This window comes from Mobula birostris, chromosome 4 (assembly GCF_030028105.1).
Source record: "Mobula birostris isolate sMobBir1 chromosome 4, sMobBir1.hap1, whole genome shotgun sequence".
NCBI lineage: Eukaryota > Metazoa > Chordata > Chondrichthyes > Myliobatiformes > Myliobatidae > Mobula > Mobula birostris.
In genome coordinates this window covers 169,870,455-169,894,688 of record NC_092373.1, presented here as the reverse complement: position 1 = coordinate 169,894,688, position 24,234 = coordinate 169,870,455, and the positions used below count along the sequence as shown (strand labels likewise).

The 24,234-nt window shown below is 43.9% G+C and overlaps 1 protein-coding gene across 12 annotated transcripts in view; it reads right to left on the bottom strand.

The window, feature by feature from the left end:
* Positions 1 to 23,963, bottom strand: part of LOC140196738 (PDZ and LIM domain protein 5-like) — a 261,799-nt gene extending 237,836 nt beyond the window's left edge. For 8 of the 12 annotated variants that reach the window (XM_072256439.1, XM_072256443.1, XM_072256444.1 and 5 more), the window contains exons 1-2: positions 23,805 to 23,963; positions 4,473 to 4,622 (exon numbers count right to left, since the gene is read on the bottom strand). In XM_072256439.1, the coding sequence (XP_072112540.1) occupies positions 4,473 to 4,568 (96 nt within the window). In that variant the 5' untranslated portion in view covers positions 4,569 to 4,622; positions 23,805 to 23,963. Of the gene's footprint in view, positions 1 to 1,417; positions 1,574 to 4,472; positions 4,623 to 5,543; positions 5,621 to 22,757; positions 22,783 to 23,668; positions 23,768 to 23,804 lie in introns of those variants that run through there. The other 4 variants (XM_072256441.1, XM_072256442.1, XM_072256440.1 and 1 more) reach the window with 4 other exon arrangements.
* Between the last annotated feature and the right edge of the window lie 271 nt (positions 23,964 to 24,234).

Below are 24,234 nucleotides of genomic sequence, written 5' to 3'. Positions count from 1 at the left end.
GCTCCAAAGTGATAAACTTCAGCCAAGTGAAAGGTGCTTTGAACAGGCATCACAGAAATGCATGCCCCGGATTCCTCCTGTGACTCATGTTATTGTTTTTACAACAACAGCTGCACAGAATAAACTCTCGAAGGATTTGCCATTGTGTTGTTCAGACTATTTACCCCAACAAGCAGGTAATATTCACAGAGAACATCTCACTTTTAAAACAGTTGACCATCATCATAAAACTAACAACTTCGTCACTCCCCATCTCTGTAGTCCAAGCAGAGTCCTCTAGCGTTTGAGCTCTTTCAACGGCAGCCTGTTGAGTGTTCCTAAACTTAAGTTATTCCACCAATGCTAAGGCTGCAAGTTCTGGATTTTTCTCTCCAAAACTAACTCCCTTTGCTGCTTTAAAAGGTTTTTTTTTGTCAGGTGGCCCAATATTTCCACCAATAAAACAGGAAATTATAGATGTGTAAAATTAAGAGGGGTAGAGATAGGGTGAACACACAGTCCTGATGAAGAGCCTCGGGCCAAAATGTCAATTGTTTATTCATTTCTACAGATGCTGCCTGGCCTTCTGAGTTCCTCCTGCACTTGGTGTGTTACACAGTAATTTTCCCGGGAAAGGGGGACGAGGAACTAGAGGGCATACAGCAGACTGAAGGTGAGAGCGGGAAGATTTACAATGTACGCAAGCAGCAACTGTTTCCACACAGAAGGTGGTGTGTATACGGCATGAGCTGCCACAGAAAGTGGCTGAGGCAGGTACATTAATGACATATCAAAGAGATTTGTATAGGTACATGGATAGCAAAGGTTTAGAGAGATAGTGGGCCATGGGCCAAACACAGGCAAATAGGGTTAGTTCACCGGGCATGGAATTGATGGGCAGAAGGGCCCTTTTCTGTGCAGTGTACCTTGGAAATCTGCACATTCACATCCCTATCTAAAATGCCTCTGTTATATTTGACTCCAACCAAACTTGCAGCACATTCCAGACTCCCACCACTGTGTTAAGTAAACTTGCCCTGCACATCACCTTTGAAGTTCCTCCTCCCCCCCCCCCACCTTAAGTACATGCCTTCTAGGGGAATAGGGCACTTTATTTTTACAGAATTAGAGGCGCTGTAATAAATACCAGTTGCTTTTGTTATTAACAACACTGACCTCACTTCTAAAATACTTCACCGGCTGTGAAGAGCTTTGGGATGTTCCGACGACGCTACACAAGTGCAAGTTTGCTCGCTATTACTCAAACACCTGCGCCTATTGTCAGCATGTCAGTCAGCTACAGTAAGAAAAAAGACTGGAAGGAGGGAGAGAGAAAAAGGTTGCTTCAGACAAACAGGCCTGCTGTATCAGTAAGTAGCTACCTTTGCCTAATATTATGTTCCATACTGATCAGTCTAGTTAGAAGACCCCAAGTTACCTTCTAAGCGAATCTACAGGAGGAATTCCTCTTGCACAAGTAGAATGATACCGTGCTCCAGAAGGAAAAGAATTCAGAGAGGCTCACATAGACAATCTGGCAAAGGCCCGAGGCTTGGCAAGCTCTGAAGAGAACACACGTCATTCACAAGAACTGTGGGGACACCAGTGGCTAATGCTCCAGGGGAAAGATAGCGAGACAGTGCTCAAAAGACTTTCCACATAATTCCAGTGTGCCTGCGTAAGGCATTCATCACTAGAGCATCACAGAATGAACAGCAGGCACTGGCTCCCGTAAAGGTTTAAAGTAGAATCTTAAAAATAGAAGCTGGTCAAGGGGAAGTAGAATACCACGTGAGAAGGGAAAAATGCAATACGGTATTCCACTCAAAGAGCTACCAACACTTGAATTTTAAATGTTCAGCAATTAGAGTCCAAGTAGACGCCCAATTGGATTTTGTGAAAATTACGAATTATGAGTTAAAATTCAGAAAAATTATGAACTAAACTCCCAGTAGCTAATTACTCGGTACAACATTGAAGAGCAAGGCCTGTTCCTGTGTTCTTCTCTATGTTCACAGAAGTACCGTGCCAACTATGAGGCAGCCAGTAGACATAATGCCTCTCAGCTCTACTAAGCCATGTTCAATCCTGACCTCTGGGGCTATTGTATGCACATTTCCATTATCCGTTGGAACTCTGGTTTCCTCCTACATCTCAAAGATGTGTGGGTTGGTAGGTCAGCGGGCCACTGCAAAATTCCCCACTGTGATGCTGAATCAAAGGGATGTTAATGGGTACATGGCAGAGTGAGAACAAAATGGGATTGGTGTAAAATTAGTGTGGACGGGTGCTTGATCACCAGTATGGACTCGGTCGGCTGAGGAGCCTGTTCACATGCTGTACAACGATGACTCCGTATCAATAGGACAAAGCATTGCCCGAGCCCAGGGTGTGATGTGGGAGGGCCAGGGTACTAATGTTTCTGAATTTGTGAGACCCCTGTAATTAAGCAACCATGCAGATGGGTACATAGCCTTACCGCTAGAAGATTTTTTGGGAATGGCAAAGAACTGCCCACCTTGCCTCACCCACAGGTTCCCATTCCCCTGCTTACGAGCAAACTACAATACGTTTGAAGCTGGAATTCCCCCTATATCCCTTCACACCACACATTTACTGAATAATTTTCAATATTTACCACACTGGCCACAGTCAACTCCTTTGGCTGTGAAACTCTAGATACCCAAGTTCATAAATGTCCTTAATATGTGGGCTTTGAATCCAATTTTGAAATCAATGTGCAGTATATCGCAACAAGGAATACATAATAACAACTTGCTTGGATTCCTTGCAATGAAAGGGACATGTTAAGCAAGGTTAACGCACCCAACCATTGAGTTCAAAGGAAGTTATAAAAAGATCCTGTTACATCCTGTTACACTGGCATTTTTATACAACAGGTTCCCACGATAATTGCTTGATTCTGATTGAATATACTAGTTCAGACTGGGGTTGGGCAAGACAGCCAGGCATCAGGGAGTTTTCGCACAACGTTGCAATGGCATCAATTAAAGATTGCGCAACTATATATAGAACATTTCTATGTTACACTTTTCCTTCCGAGCTCGACTGCAAAAGACACAATCTGCCCCGATGGGATGAGGCTATGTATCTTGACAAACCAGCAGTAAAGCACAGGTGGGCAAGGTGAAAACACTTCTGGACCAACACTACAGTGCACACAACATGGCAACTATCCAGTGGATGCCGACTCCAGAGTTATCCTGGTATCCCCAAGGATGAGACACATCTAATAGACTCATGTACAAAATGATCCCTTTCAATCTGTATTTAACTCTCTCCAAACATTTACTTTCGGGTAGTTTTTTTTTAAAAAAAACTTAGGATATAAAGCAAAGGAAACAGCCTAGTTGGCCAAACCCGCCTGCCAAAATTTGTCCTCTTCTATTCCCTTTTCCCACAGCTCAACTCCCTAGTCTTTTCTCCATTCGGTCTCTCCTACATTTCTACACTATCCATTTCAATCACTTCCTGTAGTAGAGTTCCTCATTCTTACCCCTTTGGGGGAAACATGAATTTGCTGTAAAATTTTTGGACGTCGGGCCTAGATCATCTGTTTCCTGGTGTCCTATCACATGCAGCTTGCAAAGATCATCAGCTCTGAAGTGGCAGCTATTTAAAAACAAATCCATTAAAAATAAAGATACTTTGGAAAGACTTGGGAGTCACAGGAGTGAGAGTTGCGTTAGCAAATGGTTAACGTTTGTCAACAGCCAGGAGAAAGTGATTTATTTAGTCACTTGGTGATGCAGCGCAGAGTAGGCCTTTCAGGTCCTTCAAGCCACACCACCCCAACAACCCGATTTACCCCTCACCTAATCACGGGACAATTTACCATGACCAATTAACCTATGGTAGAGTTTCGGACTGTGGGAGGAAACCTAAGCATCCGGAGGAAAGGCCACACATTCCACGGGGAGGACATACAGATGACTCCGGGATTGAACGCTGATGCCCTGAGCAGTAATAGTTAACCATTACACTACGGCAGTACCCACATGACTGGTGTGTGGAACATTCGAGGAAAGTGGGTGAACTGGAATTGGACCGACAATTCTTCCCCCCCTCAAATTTGTTGTGTCTCCTTGAATCAAGTGACTTTGTTGGCTATTTCACTCAAGATCAAAAACATTAGACGGTCAGGAGTTGCACGACAGAACAGATTAAAAACAGCAAATTTTACCACATTTGTGAGCCAGATGGGTTTTCACTGAAATCAGCTCGTTTCATGGTGATCAACACAAACTCTAGTTTTTTTTAAATTCCAGTTTAGTCAAGTGGTGGGATTTAAAATTCATGGCTGCACGGTGGATTCAAATCTATGCTTCTCAGTCAGTAGTTTGAACTTCATGGATTACCATATGTTACTGCGGACACAGTGCCCTGCTTCCCTGCTGCACCATGCTGGAGCTGTACGTGGAACCCAGGCCAACAGTGAAGATTAAAAGGAGATGTAAAGAAGCTGTGCTTACCCTGGAGATGGTCAGCGGCATGTTGAAATCTTTGCCACCTTGAAGTCTGAATCCCCAAGGGGCTGGGCCAACCAGAGAGACCGTGTAGTTGCTCATTATTGGCGTGCTCCCTCTCACTCACACTCCGGGGTCCAAATCAGCAAACTGCAGCTGTGATTTAAAAAAAAATTACTACAAACGTGCACAGTTGCTATACTTCTACACAAAGCAATGATACAAATCCTCTGGATAAAAAGTTTTGCTTTTGCTCGCATTACAAATGCAATTCTTGTGCAGAAGCAGGCCATTCACTTCAACAGGTCCAGTTGAGCGTTGAGCAGACACACACAGATATACTTAATGTATTGTTCTTGACTGCATTTACACTAATTGTCACAATTGCTCCAGTGATACTGAGATCCACATTCTCACCGCCCACTGGGAGATATTTATCTATTTTCCATTAGGGACAGTTCTTATAATGATGGCCTCTAGTTTTGTCTACTCACTCAATCTTAATCACATTTTTCTTGATATGCGAAGAACGTAACTGCATTCTGTGAGTTGCTTCAAATTGTCTGCAGCATGGAAATTGTAGATCATTCACCTCTCAAATACAATGCAATCCTCTGTCCATCAAATGTTTCGAGCTAGTCCTTGCACACCTTGCATTAAGATAAACCTGTGGTGTTGAAAGTGTGTCTATTCAAGGCTACAGAGACATGTTAATAGATTAACCAGACTTTGAAAAGCATTGCCAACTTCATTCAGCATAGATAGAGTAATCTGTCAGAAATAGTGAAATACAGGAGGCTTCAATGTAGGGCCCTGAGAGTGGATTCACCTGCTGTTTGCATGGATGCCCAACTAACACATTGCTAAGCGCTAGTGCATACCACTTTTACAACTACGTTCCTTACATCAAATTAGACAAAATAGATGCAAATTGGTACCATATGGAGCAAAATAGCAAGCAGCTAAACAGGGGGACTGAATCATCTGGCAAAAATTACCCAACCACATCCTTCTCTGTCAAGTAAAATCAAACAGATATTACATCTGAATTCAGATCTTCGGGCCACTAAGTTTTACCTTTGAGGCACACAGCAGAGTCTTGAGAGCAGACTGCAGTACTGTACCCGTGTCGAAAGGCTACAGAGAATAAAGCTGCACAAGGTTTGGCTGCCAACACCCACTATATATACCGAAGCCACTGTAAGATTACACCAAAGCATTGAAGGGCTACACCATGACGCAAGGTGACCAATTTAACTGCTTTGATTTTATTAGCAGACTAGGACCCTACTTTATTAGCAGGTAGACCTGGGACAGTAGTTCAGGAATTGGGTGCTCTGATTATGAACTCTAACTGGGAGCTTGGCAAAAGACCAGAAGACCAGAATGACAACCTCCAAAGTTCTACCCACCTAACACTGGTTACAACACTAAACTAAATTAAACTAAAAACTCACTCCCAGCCACAGCATTGTTTCCTTTTTCACGCCACTGATCAAACCCCTCTTAATATCCATCACTCTTCACCTCAACTACATCCAAGGGGAATAAGTTCCGCATTCTCACTTCTCTCTGGCTAATGGGGATTCCCATAGAAGTCCACAAATGAATTTCTCCTTCTGCAAAAAAAAACAAAGTCGCTGAAAGAACTCAGCTGGATGAGCAGCATTCTTGGAAAGGGAAGAACTGTTAATGTTTCTGGTCAGGACCCTGCCTACACCTGTCCTGATGCAGAGTCTCAACACAAAAACATGGGCAATTCCTTTGACCCCTTCCAGCTTCATCCCCCACTGAAGGCACTCTGGACCTGTTGAGTTATTTTAGCAGTTTTGCCTTTTGCTCCAGATACCAGCTTTTGAGTCCCTTGCATCTCTGACTTCCTTCTTGATGTTGACTTGCTATTTAGGATGAAGCACTGAATGTTTTGTGGTTTTAAAACCATTTTAAGCAAACACAACCACCAAGGTTTTTGTATCTCTACACTCTTAATGAAAGGAAAGAGAAGATTTTAAAGCAGTGCTTCAGACCCTGCTGAAGTCACTACAGGGAAAAAAAACTAGGTGAGCCATACTTCACATTTCAGGTGTAACATTAAACTAAGATGTGAAGTGGCTGCTTTGAAAACTGTTCCAAACTTTTAAAAGCAAGACTTCTCTCTGGTGCATTTACCAACACCATGGAAACAAATTATCTGATCATTAACCTCACCGTTGCTCTGTGACATCTAGCTGTGTGCAAATTGGCTGTCACATTACCATGGAAACTTCTTAAGTAATTTATAAACTAAGAAAGAGGTGGGCAAGTCCCAAGAGCAAAGAGAAAAATGCAAATTTTTGATTGCCAACATTCCTTCTTTGATAGGCAACCACATTTTTGACTTTGGTTTGTGGTATGGAGGAGGGAGCATTAATGGAAGTTCATTGCCTCTCAAACACCAAGCCCTCCCACTCTGTAGGCAGCTTGCCCCACCTAGTATCTCTGCAAACTCAATCACTGTATGCCTGAAAAAATTACAGGGTATCACAACCCGATGTAGTTTGGGAAGTTCCACTATCTCTCTGAGCTTCACGAAGCAAAAAATCTCAAGTTTAGTGTTATGATCTAGGACTGATATTTTTACAGCATCTGTACAACCTCGCGATGTTGATAGGAATCCGAGAAATACAGCACAGAAATGGACCTGTCAATCCGAGTATGCATCAACCATAAATCACCCATTTACACTAATCCTACACAGATCCCATTTTACTCTCCACCACTTTAACAGCTCCTCCCCCGATTCCACACACTAGGGCTGACTTGCAGCAGCCAATTCATTTTACCTGCCAACAGATCTTCAGAATGCGAGAAGAAACCTCAGCACCCAAAGAAAACCCACATGGACGATCACAAATTCAAACGCAGAGAGAACCCAAGGTGAGGACTGGACTTGGATTTCTGGCACTGGGGCAGTAGCTCCACAAACTGTGCCAGTCTACTGCTCAGAGGCACATGTCCCAAAGCAATCAGTCAAGTACCTTAAATGTAGTCACTATTACAAGGAACATGGCAGCCAACTTGCACACAGCAAGATCCCACCAAGACAATTTGTGTGTGATGCTACTTAAGTGATCATCATTGGCCAGAACACAGAACTCCTGCTCTTCTACAAATTGGTACCTTAGTAACTTATTTCTACCTCTGGGAAGACAAAGCCTTAATTTAACATCTTACCCAAAAGACACTAAACCAGATGGGTTTCATTATCTACTGAGTTTAGGCTGAGGGCCTTGCAAGGGGAAGCACAAGCCAACGAACCATATCAAAATACCATCTGGTGACCAAGGTTAGAAACAGGAGAATGGAAAATTGCTTTGGCTGTGATTGTCTTTTTCCTGTCACCTTGCCTGCAAACTCAGCCAAACCTGCATCACCACACTTGAAGAGGAGCCAAGACTGCAGCATCATCTTGACAAAAGGAAGTGTGTGCTTTAAGCAGGGAACAGACAAGGACAATGAACAAGCTACCTGTCATGGCAGCATGTGGATGGCCCACTACTTCACAGCCAATAAGTTGTAAACGTAGCTTTAACATCACTGATGTTGCTGCTAGACTGCTTGCGCTTGGCATCTGCAAACACTTAGCTTGGAAAGTTCCACTGATTGCTTGGTACAAGTATTAATATTCTGCACAATGTGAAGAAGAATCCAAGCTCCCAATTAGTGATTCCCTACACCAGCCTCACAGATTGATACCCGCGTTAACACCCACAACAAAATGGCAAGTGCAAACTAAAAACCGGTGAAGATGCTTTACCTATTTAGAACTCCTACAAAATCTTCCTATCAGTCAAGTACAGGCCAGGAACACTGGGTGGGCTTTCAAACCTCGAGCAGACTGCTCCAAGGCCATTGGTTATAATGAGATGCACCGTGTCCGGGATCGATTTTATGGTGCAACTGTGTGCCGACGTTCTCTCCCATAGGAGATGTTCCTCCGCATAATGGATGATTTGCTTTCAATAGAGTTTGTGGATCCAGGAGTCAACGAGGAATATGTGGGGACCGCAAGCTCTGTCAAGTGGGACATAGGTTACTTAGATGGTTTGAGATGTGACACACTCCTTCCATCATGTACACTGGACTTGTGAATGCCTCAGGTGAATGGACTTGATATTGTGAGTGCCACCTCAAGAGCTCCTTCCCTTCCTGAGTGGCCAGTGATTCCCTCACAGTGAGCTTCTTCCCTGAGGCTGTGACCCTACTGAACCTCACATCACAGCGCTAAGCAGTATTGCACCCATACTGGACTGTCTCAGTACTTCTATATTTGTGTGCAGTAGCACTTAACTTTTATTCGCAGTTATTTCCTAAATAACACTATTCTTTGCATTTCTGGTTAGATGCTAACTGTATTTCATTGGCTTTGTGTCTGTACTTGGCACAATGACGATAAAGTTGAATCTAATCTAATCCTGATCTGGAGATTGAGATTTGGAGGCAACGGCTCAATTCAATGTCCAACAACCTCTCACCATCATTGCGGTTTTTTTTTTGGCGTGTGCGTGCGTGCTCGTCTGTGCGTGTGCGTGCGTGCTCGTCTGTGCGTGTGCGTGCATGCTCGTCTGTGCGTGTGCGTGCATGCTCGTCTGGGCGTCCATGATGATTCTTTTTCATGGTTTTCACACGGGGGGGGGAAGAGGGGGGGGGGGGAAGAGGGGGGAGGGGGAAGGCAGGGGAGAGAGAGAGAGACTGACTGAGTGGCGCACCACTCCCCACACAGACACCTTTCGCAGTATTTTCCCTTTATTTTACGAGATCGAGTTGCGATCTCGACACTCAACCTGGCATGGATGGAAAGCGTACTCAAGAGTGGACCCGACTAGTTTTGAACCCGGGAACCTGCACATTTTTCATTTTGAATGCATCTACCGAAGCAGCTTTAACAAAAATAAACTCAAGAATGTACAGTTTTAATACGCAACTGCCTTGTTTATTCTATCCAATTGTTAGTCTACATGCTTCAACCCTCCATCTGGTAAGGACTTGAAAACTGCTTCTGTACAGGAGGTTCATGAAGCGTTAAGTTTTACCATATCAACAAATGCACACCGTCGGGCAGGAGATACAGAACCCTGAAACTACCTCCCCCACCCCACCCCCGACCATTTGGTTCTTGATGCAATTAATTAACTTACACTCAGTAGCCACTTTATTAGGTACACCTCATTAATGCAAATATAATCAGCCAATTATGAGCAGCAACTCAGTGCATAAAATCATGAAGTCATGGTCAAGAGGTTCAGCTGTTGTTCAAATTTAACATCAGAATGGGAAATAAATGTGTCTAAGTGAATTTGACCATAAAATGACTGTTGGTGCCTGACAGGATGGTTTGAGTATCTCAGAAACTGCTGATCTTCTGGGATTTTCACTCAACAGTCTCTAGAATTTTCAAAGAAGGGTATGAAAGGCAAACAACATCCAGCGAGTAACAGTCCTGAGGGCAAAAATGCCTTGTTAATGACAGAGGGCAGAGCTGAATGGCCAGACTGGGTCAAGCTGACAGGAAGGCAACAGTAACTCAGATAACCACACATTACAACAATTTGCATAAGAGTATCTCTGAATGCACATGTCAAACCTTGAAATGGATGCAGACCACCACTTACTTACACACACACACACACACACACACACACAAAATCAGTGGACAGTGAATGTAGAATAGCAACACTATGACCACTTTGCCCTAAAAGATGGTGCCAGAGGTTTTTACAGACCTGGGCAACTTCTTCCAAATCATCCAAACAGTTTAAATCTCCTTTTCTCATGTTTCTTTCTCCCATTTCAAGGTGGCTGGGGTTCTGTCGGAGCTCATGATCTACAGCTGCGCTCAAACTACATTCTCCACAGGCAGTGGATTCTTGCCCTCCGAACTCGACAAGCAGCCGCCATTTTGGTATCCCCAGGAGCGTCCTGGAAGACGTGTGCCTTCGGGGTGCCACCCAATCCCTCGCCGATGTTGCTGACTGAAGCGGAGCGGCAGATTGAAACACCGAAACAGCAGGCGCAACTACCAGAGGCCTCTGCACTCGAGCGATCTATCTCTCGAAGGTGAGAAAGAGAGTCTGCTGGCTTTCAAGTGGGGGGGGGGGAACTCAAATAAGCGACACTATAGATAACATCGAAAATTGAAACAGCATGCTGTTGGCCTCCCCTCTCATTGTTGCAGGAGCACCATCTCTACCCCCGGCCAGTGAATGGGAGAGACTGTTTGAGTTGTCGAAGGGTCGGAACAGACAGTTTTTGATGGACACAGGATCATGGTCTCTGAGGGCTTTGTTATTGTTTGCATGGTGGCTGGTGGGGGGGGCGGCGGGTTGATGCTTTTGCTGGAGGAAGGGGCGGTTTGATGCCTTTGCTACTGATTGTGCATGGGAGGGGGAGGGGGACTTTGGAGGGTGTCTAACGTTTTCTGTCATTCATTCTTTGGGATTTTTCTGTTTCATGGCTGTCTGCGAAGAGTAAGGATTTCAAGTTGTATACATTCTCTGACATTAAATTGAACCACTGAAATAACATTTTGCTCTTGTAAACACTGCATCTGGCTTATTTTGTTTTTTCTTGTGAATGCAGCTTATATGATGCTGAGTACCTGCAATGCCGCTACACATGCATTCTTCATTGCATCTATGCATACATGTACTTGTGCATTTGATGATAACTCAACTACGATTTCCAAGAGAGTGCTAAAAAGTGCTTTAAAAAAGCTGTTGCAGAGGCCACAATTCATTGGGTTCAGTTACAACCTCAATGGCCTAGAAAAAAGGGAACCGATGTCTGGAAAGTGGTTGAGATAAAGAGTAGCAATGGGGTTAAGGGGAAGTGGGCCAAACAGAAGAGGTGGAAGAATCCGGTAACAGCGTGAGCTGCAGAGGTGGGAAGTGACTCAGACCAGGAAATTCTGATTAGCAAGTAACAAATAACACTCAGAAGATCATTCAGCTCATCGAGTTTAGACAATGACAAAAACTAAGCATCAAGAAATCCTGCAATTGGGGGAAATTGTAAGCAACACACACAAAATGCTGGAGGAACTCAGCAAGTCAGGCAACATCTAATGAAGGGCCTCACCCCGAAATGTTGATTTGCTATTCCCCTCCATAGGCGCTGCCTGATTTGCTGAGTTCCTTCAGCATTTTGTGTAAACATTCAGAAGACATTGTCCACATACTCAGCAGCATTTAATACAAGACTCTATATATATATATCAGCTTGCATGGGTGAACTTAAGCTGATTGGATGAAACTTAAGTACACAATGTCCTAGCCCTACTGCCAGGGTCCAAGATATTGAATTTGGATCTGCCAGTATGTTGCAGGGAGGTCTAACGATCAGTGCAAAGCCAGCAGTTATTTTCCTGGGCTTAGCCTGCTTCTCGCAAACCCTGTCTTTATAAATTATTACTGTTTCTCCCAAAAGACTGCGTTAAATCCAGTGTAAATCTTACAAGCTAGGCAGCTAAATTTATTCTGCAAACGTGTATTCTTCTACTTCAGCTCAGTTTTACAACTTGGAAGGTCATCTTGTTCACTTTCTTTTCATCGTTATTCGGCTGTACAATTCTCCTGTATAGTACTGAGTATTGTTCCTACTGCAGCTGGACAAGTGTGGGGTGCTTTTCCAAAATGCACTCAAAATATTTGGACCCAGAACCATGAGATGAAGAAAAAGGCTTGCTTATCTTCAGGGCATTGAAGTAATGTTCGTATTGTTGCTTCTCATATAATAAACAATGGAGAAGAGCTGTGCTGAGAAAGCACCCCAGCAACCAGGACACCTTCAAAACACGATGCCTCAAAAAGGCAGCATCCATCAAGTACCCCCATCAACCAGGACATACTCTCTTCTTATTATTGCCATCAGAGGGGAGGTGCAGGAGCCTGAAGAGAAACACTCAACATTTTAGGAACAGCTTCTTTCCCCTCTGCAGTCTGATTTCCGAACAGACAATAAACCAATTCATGAACACTACCTCACTATTTCTGCACCATTTAATTAATTTTTTAAATATATTTCTATTGTCATTTATAGTGTTTAAGTATTGCACTGCACTGCTGCCACAAAACAAATTTCACAACACGTAAGTAATACTAAACCTGACTCTGAGAAAAACAATGTCATACTGGCCTGAATAACCAGGGATACTGGTTGAGATACAGATGTACCCTGAGGTCACTAGGAATAACTCTACCACATATTCAAAATAAACTCCAGAGCTTCGAGGTACCCAGAAGGTATGCAGGCTTGATCATGTGGATTTGAATCTAAGTGGGTGGCTGTATTTTGGAATTTTCATCTTTTAACAGCTCATCCAAGTGCTGGCACCTCTGCCTCTACTGCACTGGAGTCCCAGTCTGAATAAGTGTTCTAGTCACTGCATGACTTTCTAACAGAGGTAGCAGCTCACACATGCAATTGTCCATGCATATCCTTAAAGGCACCCAAGAACATAATCCCCAGAACCCGCTTTAATCTGGCAAGATTTAATTCAGTGCCACAAAATTTGCTGACATTAAACATCAATGAATAACAGAACTGTGATAGAAAGAAGTGTTGACGTTCAGCTCCTAAATATCTGACAGTGGAAAGGGCTAGCTGGCCCAGACAGAGGTAGAATGGCAGTGCTTCGCTTTGCAGCGTCAGATATAACTTTGAGGTTCAATTCCTGCCGCTGTCTGTACATTCTCCCGTGGGGTTCTTCTGTGTGCTCCAGTTTCCGTGCACATTGCAAAGATGTATGGGTTACAGTTGTGGGTAGGCTATGTTGGCACCAAAGTACGGCAAAACGTGCATGCTGCTCAGCACAATCCTTGCTAACTTTGATGTATTTCACTGTATGTTTTGATGTGTATGTCACAAATGAAGCTAAATCTAGCTATCATTGCAGCATTTGCGCAATCCGTCTCAACGAGGTTGGTGTTCCTGGGATAAAAATTCACTCCTCCTATCAAACTAACATGATGAAAGTCAAAATTAAGATTCCTTCTACCTAAAGATACTTTAGCATCGAGACAAGTACTTGGATCACCAAGACATAAAAGGCTATGGACCTAATGCAGGTAAGAAGAAATCGTGTAGAGATGGAATGGACATGATGGGCTGAAGGGCTAATTTTTGTGTCATATGATTTTGACTTAAATGCACGAGGAATCAGTTAATCTGATAACACTGTACATAGAAAGTAGCAGAACTCTCAACAGCACTGATGTACAGAGGGCCCCTATAGTACAGGTGTAGAGTTTGCCGAAAGTAGCAACACAAGTAGATAGGGTGGAAAATGTGCAGTATGTCGTGGCTTGCTTTCTCTGGTTTACAGCGCTGAGACTGAAAGTCAGAAAGTTATACCGCTGTTGCATAAAACTGTGGTGGCCACATTTGAAGCGATTATTGTGTGCATTTCTAGTCTCCGCATCACAGGAAGCAAGTGGAGGCTTTGGAGCAGAATGTGGCCTGGATTGGGGGAGGGTTATCTGAAAAGGAGAAATTGGATAAACTTCGATTTTCTCTAGTGTTCGAAGCGGGGAAGGTGTGATTTGATAGGTATACAAATTTAAGAGGGCATAAATTTGTTAGAGTATTTATAAAGGTGGAAATGGCAAACACAAAATAACCTAGCTTTGAGGTGAGAGGGAATGTTAAAGGAGATTTATGAGGCAGTTTATTACACAAAATGGGACAGATACCTGGAATGTGCTGCCAGGGGAGGTGGTGGAGGCAGATATGATAGCAACCTTTAACAGCATTTAGACTGACACATGAGCAGGCAGGGAGAGGAGGGATATAGATCACATGCAGGCAGAAAGGGATTAGTTTGGATTGGCATCACTGTAGGCTAATGGGCCTATCCTATCCTGTGTTGAACTACCCTATTGCACTCGTTCCAAATGTGCCGATGAGGACCAGATGAGAGGGAGAATGGGGGAAAGATAAGCAAATGGAGCCATGTGAAGGAGGAGGCAGAAAAAATGCTGAGGCAGAAACTGGAGTGAGATAGGGCAGGTGGTGAGGGATGGTGAGAAAGAGGAAATTAGGCAGACGTAACCAGTATAGGACTGTCAACCATCCCTTTGCCCACAGATTCCTTTGTTTGTCGCTCCACATCCCAATGTCTGCAGTCTCAAATCTTCAATCTTGCGTCTCCCAACCCCACTCATCCCCGACTCATCCTGTTCTCCTTGTAAAGACATGCAAATCACAGACGAGCACAAGGCCCACGTAAAGTAAATCGCTCAGACTCAGGGAATGGTGGCGCTGGTAAAGGGGGCTATGGTCAAAGACCCAGACATTAAAGATAAGTTGCTTAACACGTCGGCAAAAATGTCAATAAATCCTGTATGACAAATGAATGGGATTTGGGGCATTAGGACACGAGGAACAGAGTTTGGGACAATCTTACCACTGTCAAACAATAGAATGAGAGTAGCCTAGGGAATACGGAGAATGATCACATCAGAGAGGACACAGTACTATTCAGAGTGCCAACAGTAGATGAACTGAAGATTTCAATCTGAAACATCAGCTGTCCATTTTCTTCCATAAATGCTGCCTGACCTCCCAAGCTCCTCCAGCACTTGGTGTGTTGCTCCAGATTTCCAGCATCTGTGTTCTCTCTTATTTTCCACTGGATATTTAAGTCCTGATTGTTAACTTGTACTTGCCTGCCCTCATTTATTGTGATTTTTCTTTAAAAGAAATACATTTTGCCCGAGGACAGACAGTGTTATGACACTCAGATCTGAACCGACAAGATCAAAGCAATGAAGCTGGAAATTAACTCTGCCCGCCTTTCTTTCTCTGTCTCCACAGACCTCCTATTAACAAAGGGGCAAAGTACTGACATTCTCAGCATAATTTTATTGTGGGAACACCTTCACCACACATTTAAAAAGTAGCTACTTCCCTTCAACCATTCAAATTCTTGCACCAATCAGCACAAACCTAATCAATACAGTTCAGCAACTCTATAACCACTTTACACGACAATGTAATACAACTAGAGTATTATTGTCATAGATACTGAGATAGTGTAAAGCTTTTGTCTGTCTGCCATAGAGACAGATCATTCCATACATAAGTACATTTAGGTAGTACAAAAAAGAGAGAAAAAAGACTGCAGAATATTGAGTTACAGTTAAAGATGAGGCATAGAACAGATAGACAAAGTGCAGGGGCCACAGGATAGATTGGGAGATCACAGAAGTCTACAGCACATTACAGGCCCTTCAGCCCACAATGCTGCGTTGAACATGTAATCTACTCTAGAAACTGCCTAGAATTTCCCTCCTGAAGAGCCCTCTATTTTTCTAAGCTCCATGCACCTATCCAAGAGTCTCTTAGCGACCCTACCATATCCGCCTCTGCCACTGTCGCTAGCAGTGCATTCCACACACCCACCACTCTGTGTGTGGAAAAAACTTACCCCTGACATCCCCCTTGTACCTACTTCCAAGGACCTTAAAACTATGCTCCCTCATGTTAGCCATTTCAGCCCTGGGGAAAAGCCTCTGGATATCCACACGATCAATGCCACTCATCATCTTAGACAGCTCTACCAGGTCACCTCTCATCCTCCATTACTCCAGGGAGAAAAGGCCAAGTTCACTCAACCTATTCTCATAAGGCACGCTCTCCAATCCAGGCAACATCCTTGTAAATCTCATCTGCACTCTTCCTATAGTATCCACATCCTTCCTGTAATGAGGTGACCAAAATTGAACACAGTACTCCAAGTGGGGTCTAACTAAGGTCTTAGATAGCTTTAACATTACCTCACAGCTCTTGGAACTCAATCCCACAGTTGATGAAGGCAAACATACCAGACACCTTCTTAACAACACCGTCAAGCTGCACAATAGCTTGGACAGTCCTATGAACACAGATCCCAAGATCTCTCTGATTCTCCACACTGCCAAGAGTCTTACCATTAATATGATATTCTGTCTTCAAATTTGACCTTCCAAAATCAACCACCTCACACTTATCTGGGTTGAACTCCATCTCCCACTTCTCAGACCAGCTCTGCATCCTATCCATGTCTCACAGTAATCTCTGACAGCCCTCCACATTATCCATAACACCCCCAAGCTTTGTGCCATCAGCAAACTTACTAACCCAGCCTTCCACTTCCTCATCCAGGTCATTTATATATATAAAAAATAAATCACACAGAGGATAAGTCCCAGAATAGATCCCTGCGGAGCACCACTAGTCACCAACTTCCTTGGAGAATATGAACGATATACAAACAACCTTTGCCTTCTGTGTTCAAGCCAATTCTGGATCAACCAAGCAAGGTCTCCTTGGATACCACGCCTCCTTACTTTCTGAAGGAGCCTTGCATGGCGTACCTTTATCAAATGTCTTACTGAAATCCATATACACTACATACACTGCTCTACCTTCATCAATGCGTTTTGGTACATCCTCAAAGAATTCAATCAGGTTCACAAGGCATGATCTACCCTTGACAAAGCCATGCTGACTATCCCTTATGTCTCTCCAAATGTTCATAAATCCTGCCTCTCAGGATCTTCTCCAACAACTTGCCCACTAATGAAGTTAGACTCACTGGTCTATAATTTCCTGGGTTATCTCTACTCCCTTTCTTATACAAGGGTACAACATCTGCTACCCTCCAATCCTCCAGTACTTCTCCCATCCCTACTGACGATGCAAAGATCATCACAAGAGGCTCCAAATCTCCTTGCCTCACTTCCCACAGCAGCCTGGGGTATAGCTCGTCCGGACTTTTAAAAAGCACCAGCACATCCTCTTTCTTAATGTCTACAAGCTCAAGCCTTTCAGTCAGCTGTAAGTCACCCCCACGATTGACCAAGGTCCAATGATCCAAGAACTTGAAACCCTGCCGCATCTCCTCAGCCACTCATGCGGCTGCGCTATCTTCCTGTTCTGACCTTCCCTAGCTCGTTACACCAGGAGTAATCTGGAGATTACTGCCTTGGAGGTCCTGGTCCTCAGCCTTCCTCCTAGCTCCCCAAGCTTACTGCACAGGACTTCTACCCCACTCCTGCCTATGTCATTGGTACCAAGCTGTATCATGACTCCTGGCTGCTCACCCTCCCCTTCAAGAATATTCTGCAACCATTCACAGCCATCCTGGACCCTAGCACCCGGGAGACTACACACTATCCTGGCGCCTCTTTTGCTGCCACAGAATCTTTTATCTGTTCCCCCCTAACTGTTGAGTCGCCTATGACTACTGCTCTACCTGACTTCATGCTACCCTTCTCAGGCTCAGAGCTGACCACAGTGCTGCTGCTGCCTTGCTCAGATAGCTCATCCCCCTCATTAGTATCCAAAAGGGTATACCTGATGCTGATGGGTATGGCCACAGGGGGACCCTGCACTGACTTCTTACTCCCTTTACCTGTCTCGGTGTTCATCCATCTGAATTCTGCACTCTGGGTGTAACCACCTGCTCAAAAGTCTTACCTATCAATTGCTCTGCCTCCTAGATGATCCTTAGTTCATCCAACTCCAGCTCCATCTCCTTGATGTATTTTTTCGGGAGCTGGAGTTGGCTACACTTCCCACAGATGTAGTCATCAGGGAGACCAAGAGTTTAGCTTTATCACATAATAGTTCCATTCTGGAGTCTTATAACAGTAGGCGCGAAGCTGACCTTAACCTGGCAGCACCTACGCACAAACTAGGATATCTTCTACCTGATGGAAGTGGGGAGAAAAGGGTATGTCTGAGGTGTGAGGGGTCTGTGATTAGGTTGACTGCTTTGCCAAGGCAGCAGAGAGTGCGGATATAATCCATGGGTGGAGCTGCTTGTTTTTGGGAAAGAATGGGCTGAAAATTGTGTGGAAAAAGAAATGAAATTGAGAAATGAGCAAGAATCCAATCAGCTAAAGATCTATACAGTTTGATCAAGAAAACGTAACCTCCCTACAAAACAAAAGGCAACCATGAAAGTTGTGGATTTTTGTCCCATTGAGAGACACCTGAGCAAAATCTGGGCTGGGATTACTGTGGTGCTGAGGAGGTGCTGCACTGTTGCAATTCAGGTTCAAGCAGCCATCTTTCCAAGGACACATTAAACCTAAACCCATATCTGTTCCCTCAGGTGGAATAAAAAGATCCCACGGCACCAGCCTGAAAAGATGGTGAAGTTCCCCGGGGTGTGTGAGAGCCAATACCTGCCCTCCAACAAATATTGCTAAAGCTATCAACAAGAGACTGCAGATGCTGGAATCTGGAGTAACAAATAAGCTGCTGGAAGACCTCAGAGGGTTAGGCAGCATCTGTGGAAGGACATGAACTTGGGTCACATCATTTGGACTCTGCATTGGTCCAGATGAAATGCCTCAACCTGAAATGTTGGTTATCCATTTCCCTCCAGAGATGCTGCCTGACCCACCAAGTTCTCCCAGCATCTATCACCAAAATCAAATCTGTTTGCACTCACTCTGCCTGAGGGAACAAAACTGGCTGTGACATTTCCTGCATTACAATGTTGATGGCACCAAAAGACATTTCTTCATTTTAAAATGCATTGGCTTGTTCTGACAGTGATGTGAAAGGCACTATGTAAATACAGATTCATTTTTTGTTTGCCTTCAAGCAAAGTACATGTTGAAAAGACAATAAGCTTCAGTTGGAAAGGACAGCTCCAAAATCTCTTGTACTGGCCCATTAGTAAGTGGGTTTCTGATCAATTATGATTTGAGTCAGTTAGTCCCACAACTGCTCCTTGGCCTGCTGTGCACTTCCCAGCATTTCCTGTTTTCACACTAGGTGAACTGGGCAAGTTTCCTCTAATCTAAGTCAACCGCAAAACCACATGTTCATGAAATCTATACATCATCTTTTCACAGAGAGGAGTGGTACAATAAGCACATTATGAGCTCACTAAAATACATATTTCTCCTTTGTTGACAGCAGCATTAAGAAAAATAGCTGCCATTTCAACAGCACAGGTGAGTGGCATCAGGCAGGATTGGCTGAGGAATGCTACCTCACAATTGAACAGGCTCCGACACGCTGAATGCTGGAATGGAGGGAGAACCAGTGGATTTCTATAGCACCTTTCACTTTAGTCATTCAAGTACCTGACTGGTGTAGGAAACAGGACAGTCTACTTAAGCAAAGCAAGAGCCCTTTTACCCCAAAATAGCAACATAATAATAGCCATACACACAGAAAACATGGTCTTCAGCCCAACTCATCCACACCAATCAACTTGCCCAATTTGCCTGCATTTGGCCCATTCCCCATCCATGAAACCACCCAAATGTCTTCTAAATGTTGCAAATGTACTTGCCCATATGACTTCCTTTGACAGTTCAATACAAGAAGATAATTCTGGGAATGAAGGAGTTAACACGAGGAGCATTTGTCAGCTTTGGGCCTGTTTTCATTGGAAATTAGAAGCATGCATGGGGAGCTCATTGAAACCTACCAGATGTTGAAAGGACTAGCTGTAGTCCGTGAGCCAGGACCCCAAATTTGGGCCACTGGTACTATCTGGGGGGGGGGGGTATAATTCTTATAGTGATTTTTGGCAAGGTATACACCCCTAGTGCTAGAAAATATGTGATAACATTGCAGCAGTGTTAGCTTTCTGCCTCCATCAAGCCTCATGTCTTCACCAATCTTGCATGGGACAATATATATAGACTTGAGGAAACTCTCACTGGTAAGAGTACATCACATACAGTCAATGGCATAGTGGTACAGGCCAATGTCTATGGACCACATCTGCCAAGAGCCGAGCTTCCACACATTGAGAAACTGAAGCAGAGATCAGTCACCAATGAGGACCAAGAACCGGAAGTATATGTAGCAGTTGCACATGTGGGCCCACAGCCTCTCCCAACCAGGGAACACTGTGTCCAGGAAACCAAGGAAGCTGTTTTTCTTGCCTGCAAGAACCTGGTGTGGACACTTGCAAGGCAAACAGATCCAGACAATCAGACAATCCGAAGCTGGACTGGTTTTAATATCAGCACCAGGGACCAAGAACCAATCTCACAAGATATTGTTGGGTATCTGCCAACCATCAATTCACCAGCCACAGAGTTGATCACAGTATTTGAAATCCTGAACCAATCAGAGCTAATCAGGAAGGAACGTCATCTAGAAACAATTGTGGTAGTCACGGATCAAGCACTCTGCAAAAGCCACTGAAATTGCTTGGAAGCACAAAGAGCGCTTCTCCAACATTCTTCTCAGGATGGGGACATTCCGTACCATACGTAATGCCTTAGCCATCCTAGGAAAGCGATTTTGGAATGCTGGTCTAAAAGACATATGCATAGAGGCTGGAATTGTCACAGAGGGGTCCGTCAATGGAGTCCTTGATGGTAAACACTACAATCATGCTGTCAGGGTCCACAAGTACATCCATGAAGCACTGATGAGACTCGCATGGGCAGAGTTCATACCGTGGGTTGAGGACAACTTTCCAGAGAGGAGTGGGATGACCAAATCATTCTTAGACCATGTGAACGACATGGCCAGTGACTTGAACCAACAGAAGTTGAACCATCTGCTGCAAATTCCACTCTTAGCTGAGCTGGTAACCGTGTGGACAGACTTTCTGGAACACCTCTGTCACAACAATGGAGAGCTTTCCACATTCTGGATATCATACATTGACATGTTAGAGAACGTGGTACTTGGGCTTCTGTGCACCTCTCGTGAGGGGGACTGGGAGTTGCACCTCCATGCTATAAGAACCATGATCCCACGGTGCTTTGCCTATGATAAGATGAATTATGCCAGGTACCTGTCCCATTACTTTGCTCAGATGATGAACCTCCCAGAGAAGAATCCTTCTGTGTATGAGGCCTTCAAGACAGGTCAATTCTCAGTACAGCTGTCAAGTAACAACCCCTTTGGGCAGATCCCTGTGGACCAGGCCATTGAAGCCACAGTGAAGAAAGACACACAGACTCCTGGAGGCACATCACGGTTCAGCCCGAATGCTGGAGCTATCAAGCATTACTACACAACAGCCTCAGGTGTACTGTTATGTGTAAACTGGCAGACTGTGAAAACCAGGCATCCACCTCAGAGAGTGTGGAAAGTTCAGATAAAGATGTGGAAGACTTGGAAAATTATTATGATTATTAATAGGTTATTAAAGTATGGAAAACAAAGTATGCAAAGCAGTCTTTGATTAAATATATTCATTTTACAACCAAATGGGGCCTAGGTTATGGCTGTGTGGAACCCCACATTTGAATTATTGTACTGTAAATCTATATGCTATGACAAAAGCTTAACATTGTTTTGATTTGATACAATATGGAAAATATCATGACATTGATAAAACTCCAGAAATCTCTCCCAAATGAGGTTTTTAACCTTTTTGGGGGTGGGGGGTAACATTTTCTGCTGTACTAACGTTAATATGGAATATATACAAAAAGTGATTACTTATTTGAAGTGATAAAGCTACTACTGGTACAATGCTATCACATATTTTCTAACTCTAGAGATGTATACCTTGCCAAAAATCACTATGAGCATTATTCCCCTCAGATGGTACCAACCAACCCTACAGGCTCATGGACTATATATAAAATTCAATGCGCACGTTATTGTCACTGGGCAAAAAATTGCATAGCACGGGATTTTTGAGCACCCTGATCATTATTATTTAGAGGGAACATTGCCTGTGATGCTGCTGCAAGTCAGTTTTTCCATTGCACTTGTATTTTATTATAGTTGTAAATATGACAATTAACTTGTAACTTTGGATTAAGGCCCCTGATTATTTTTGAATAAGTATTCTGGGACTGCTAAAGCAGGAGTAGCTTTAATTTAACATCTCCCCCCCCCCCAAAAAAATGGTAACCCTATGAGTTCTATGTAACATATAGAAAGCTATACAACACTAGACTTGTCCATACATTCATACAGTCACAGAGCACAGAAACTGGCTCCTCAGTGTTTGTGGTCCATGTCAACAAAGCTTCCCTCCTAAATTAGTCCCATATCCATCTGATCCTTTCCTTTCCAATTACGTTTTAAATGCCTCTATTGCTTCCTTGGCAGATCATTCCATACATGGCCCACTGTGTGAAAGTACTGCCTGAACGCTGGAGTCCCCGTTTAAATCTTCCCCCTCCCACCCCAGATCTGCATCCCCTAGTTCTCAATGCTCTAATCCTGGGAAAAAGACTGTGCATTCACACCGTGACGCTCATGATTTTATCCACTTCTATAAGATCACCCCTCAGTCTTCTATACGCCAATTAATCAAATTCCAACCTGCTCAACTTCTCTCCATAATTAATCGCTCAAGCCCCGGCAACATCTTCATAAATATGCTCCGCACTCTTTGCCATCTCAGCAGAGCCAGGAACCTCTGACCTTTCTGCCTCTGGGAGACTAATCATTACTCCGAAAGCAGTGGCGCAAGATCACCACCATTCTTAAATACATATTTCTTTGCTGAGAGGTGCATTAATCAACGCAACAGCTTTAAACAGTAGACGAACTATGCATGTCTTGGCCACGGAAATACACATGCTCTAACTTGCTGAATGCTACAGTGGGATAAAAGGACATGCCGAGGATCCGCCTTATTAACAAAGAGGCCTCCAGAAAGATACTTGCTATTGCAAACTTGTGTCTACAGGAAGATTCTAAAATCCAACCTTACCCCACGCAAAATGAGCATATGATAAGCGAATTTTACTTTTCGGAGACTGGGCATGAATGTCACGGACCCGCCCACTAATCCCGTGCCTCCACCAAATCCAACCCCACACGCCGATTAGAAGGCAGAAACCAAGGTGCAACAGCGATGCAAGCTCCGATTGGCAAATCTTACTGTCAGTCAAGATAACACCACACGCTTACATTGGGTTAAATTGAGAATTTGCAAGATTGTTTGCAAAGTTTGCTCCTGATTCAAAATCTACACTCCTGAATAGTTAAGACAGATAAAAATAACAAAATGCTGGAAAAACCGAAATACAAGTTGAATGTTTAAAACGGGACCCTAGTTGCAAAATATGTACCATACTTGTCGTTTACCGCAAATCCCAGGTTTACTCTTATGAAGGAGCCGCTAACTTAAAGGGCAAGTTTTAAAATACTGGGTTGCAGAAAAAGATAAAATAAATCACATTTGCAATTAAGACGTGACCTGAAAATACTGTAAAATCAATACCGACCTCCGCCACCCATTAACAAACACAGAGACCAACACTGTCTCCTTACTCCCTCTCCCTCCTCTTTCCTTCCTTTATTTTGCAGGAATTCGTTCGCATGTGTCAAAACTCCCTTGCTACTGCAAGCGCTGTCCCTCACCTCTCCGGCAAGCGATCCGGGATAAGGTTCTATTGGAACGCCCGGTGTAGCAACCCACAATGCGGAGCAAGGTTCTATTCGAGCGCCGTGTTGCTGGGGCCGGCTTCGCTCGCTGAAGCGCTTCCCTTATCTCCCCACTTCCGTCACATTCAACTCTTTCGCTGAGCAAAGAGCACGCGATGGAGGAGGAGGAGGAGAAAGGGAAATTGCCCTCCCTGCTTCCCCACCCACTGACGTAACATTTTTTTGTGGGGTGGTGGTGGTGAAACTAGTGCATTAAAAATTAAATTACGTTGAACGAGTTAGTCAATTATATTGGAATGTCTGAAAGTACCTTTTTACAAAGTCACATTATTTAAACCATGTAAATTGCATACCACAAATTGCCCCAATCTAAATCGCTTATACAATTCAATATATTGTATTTGTC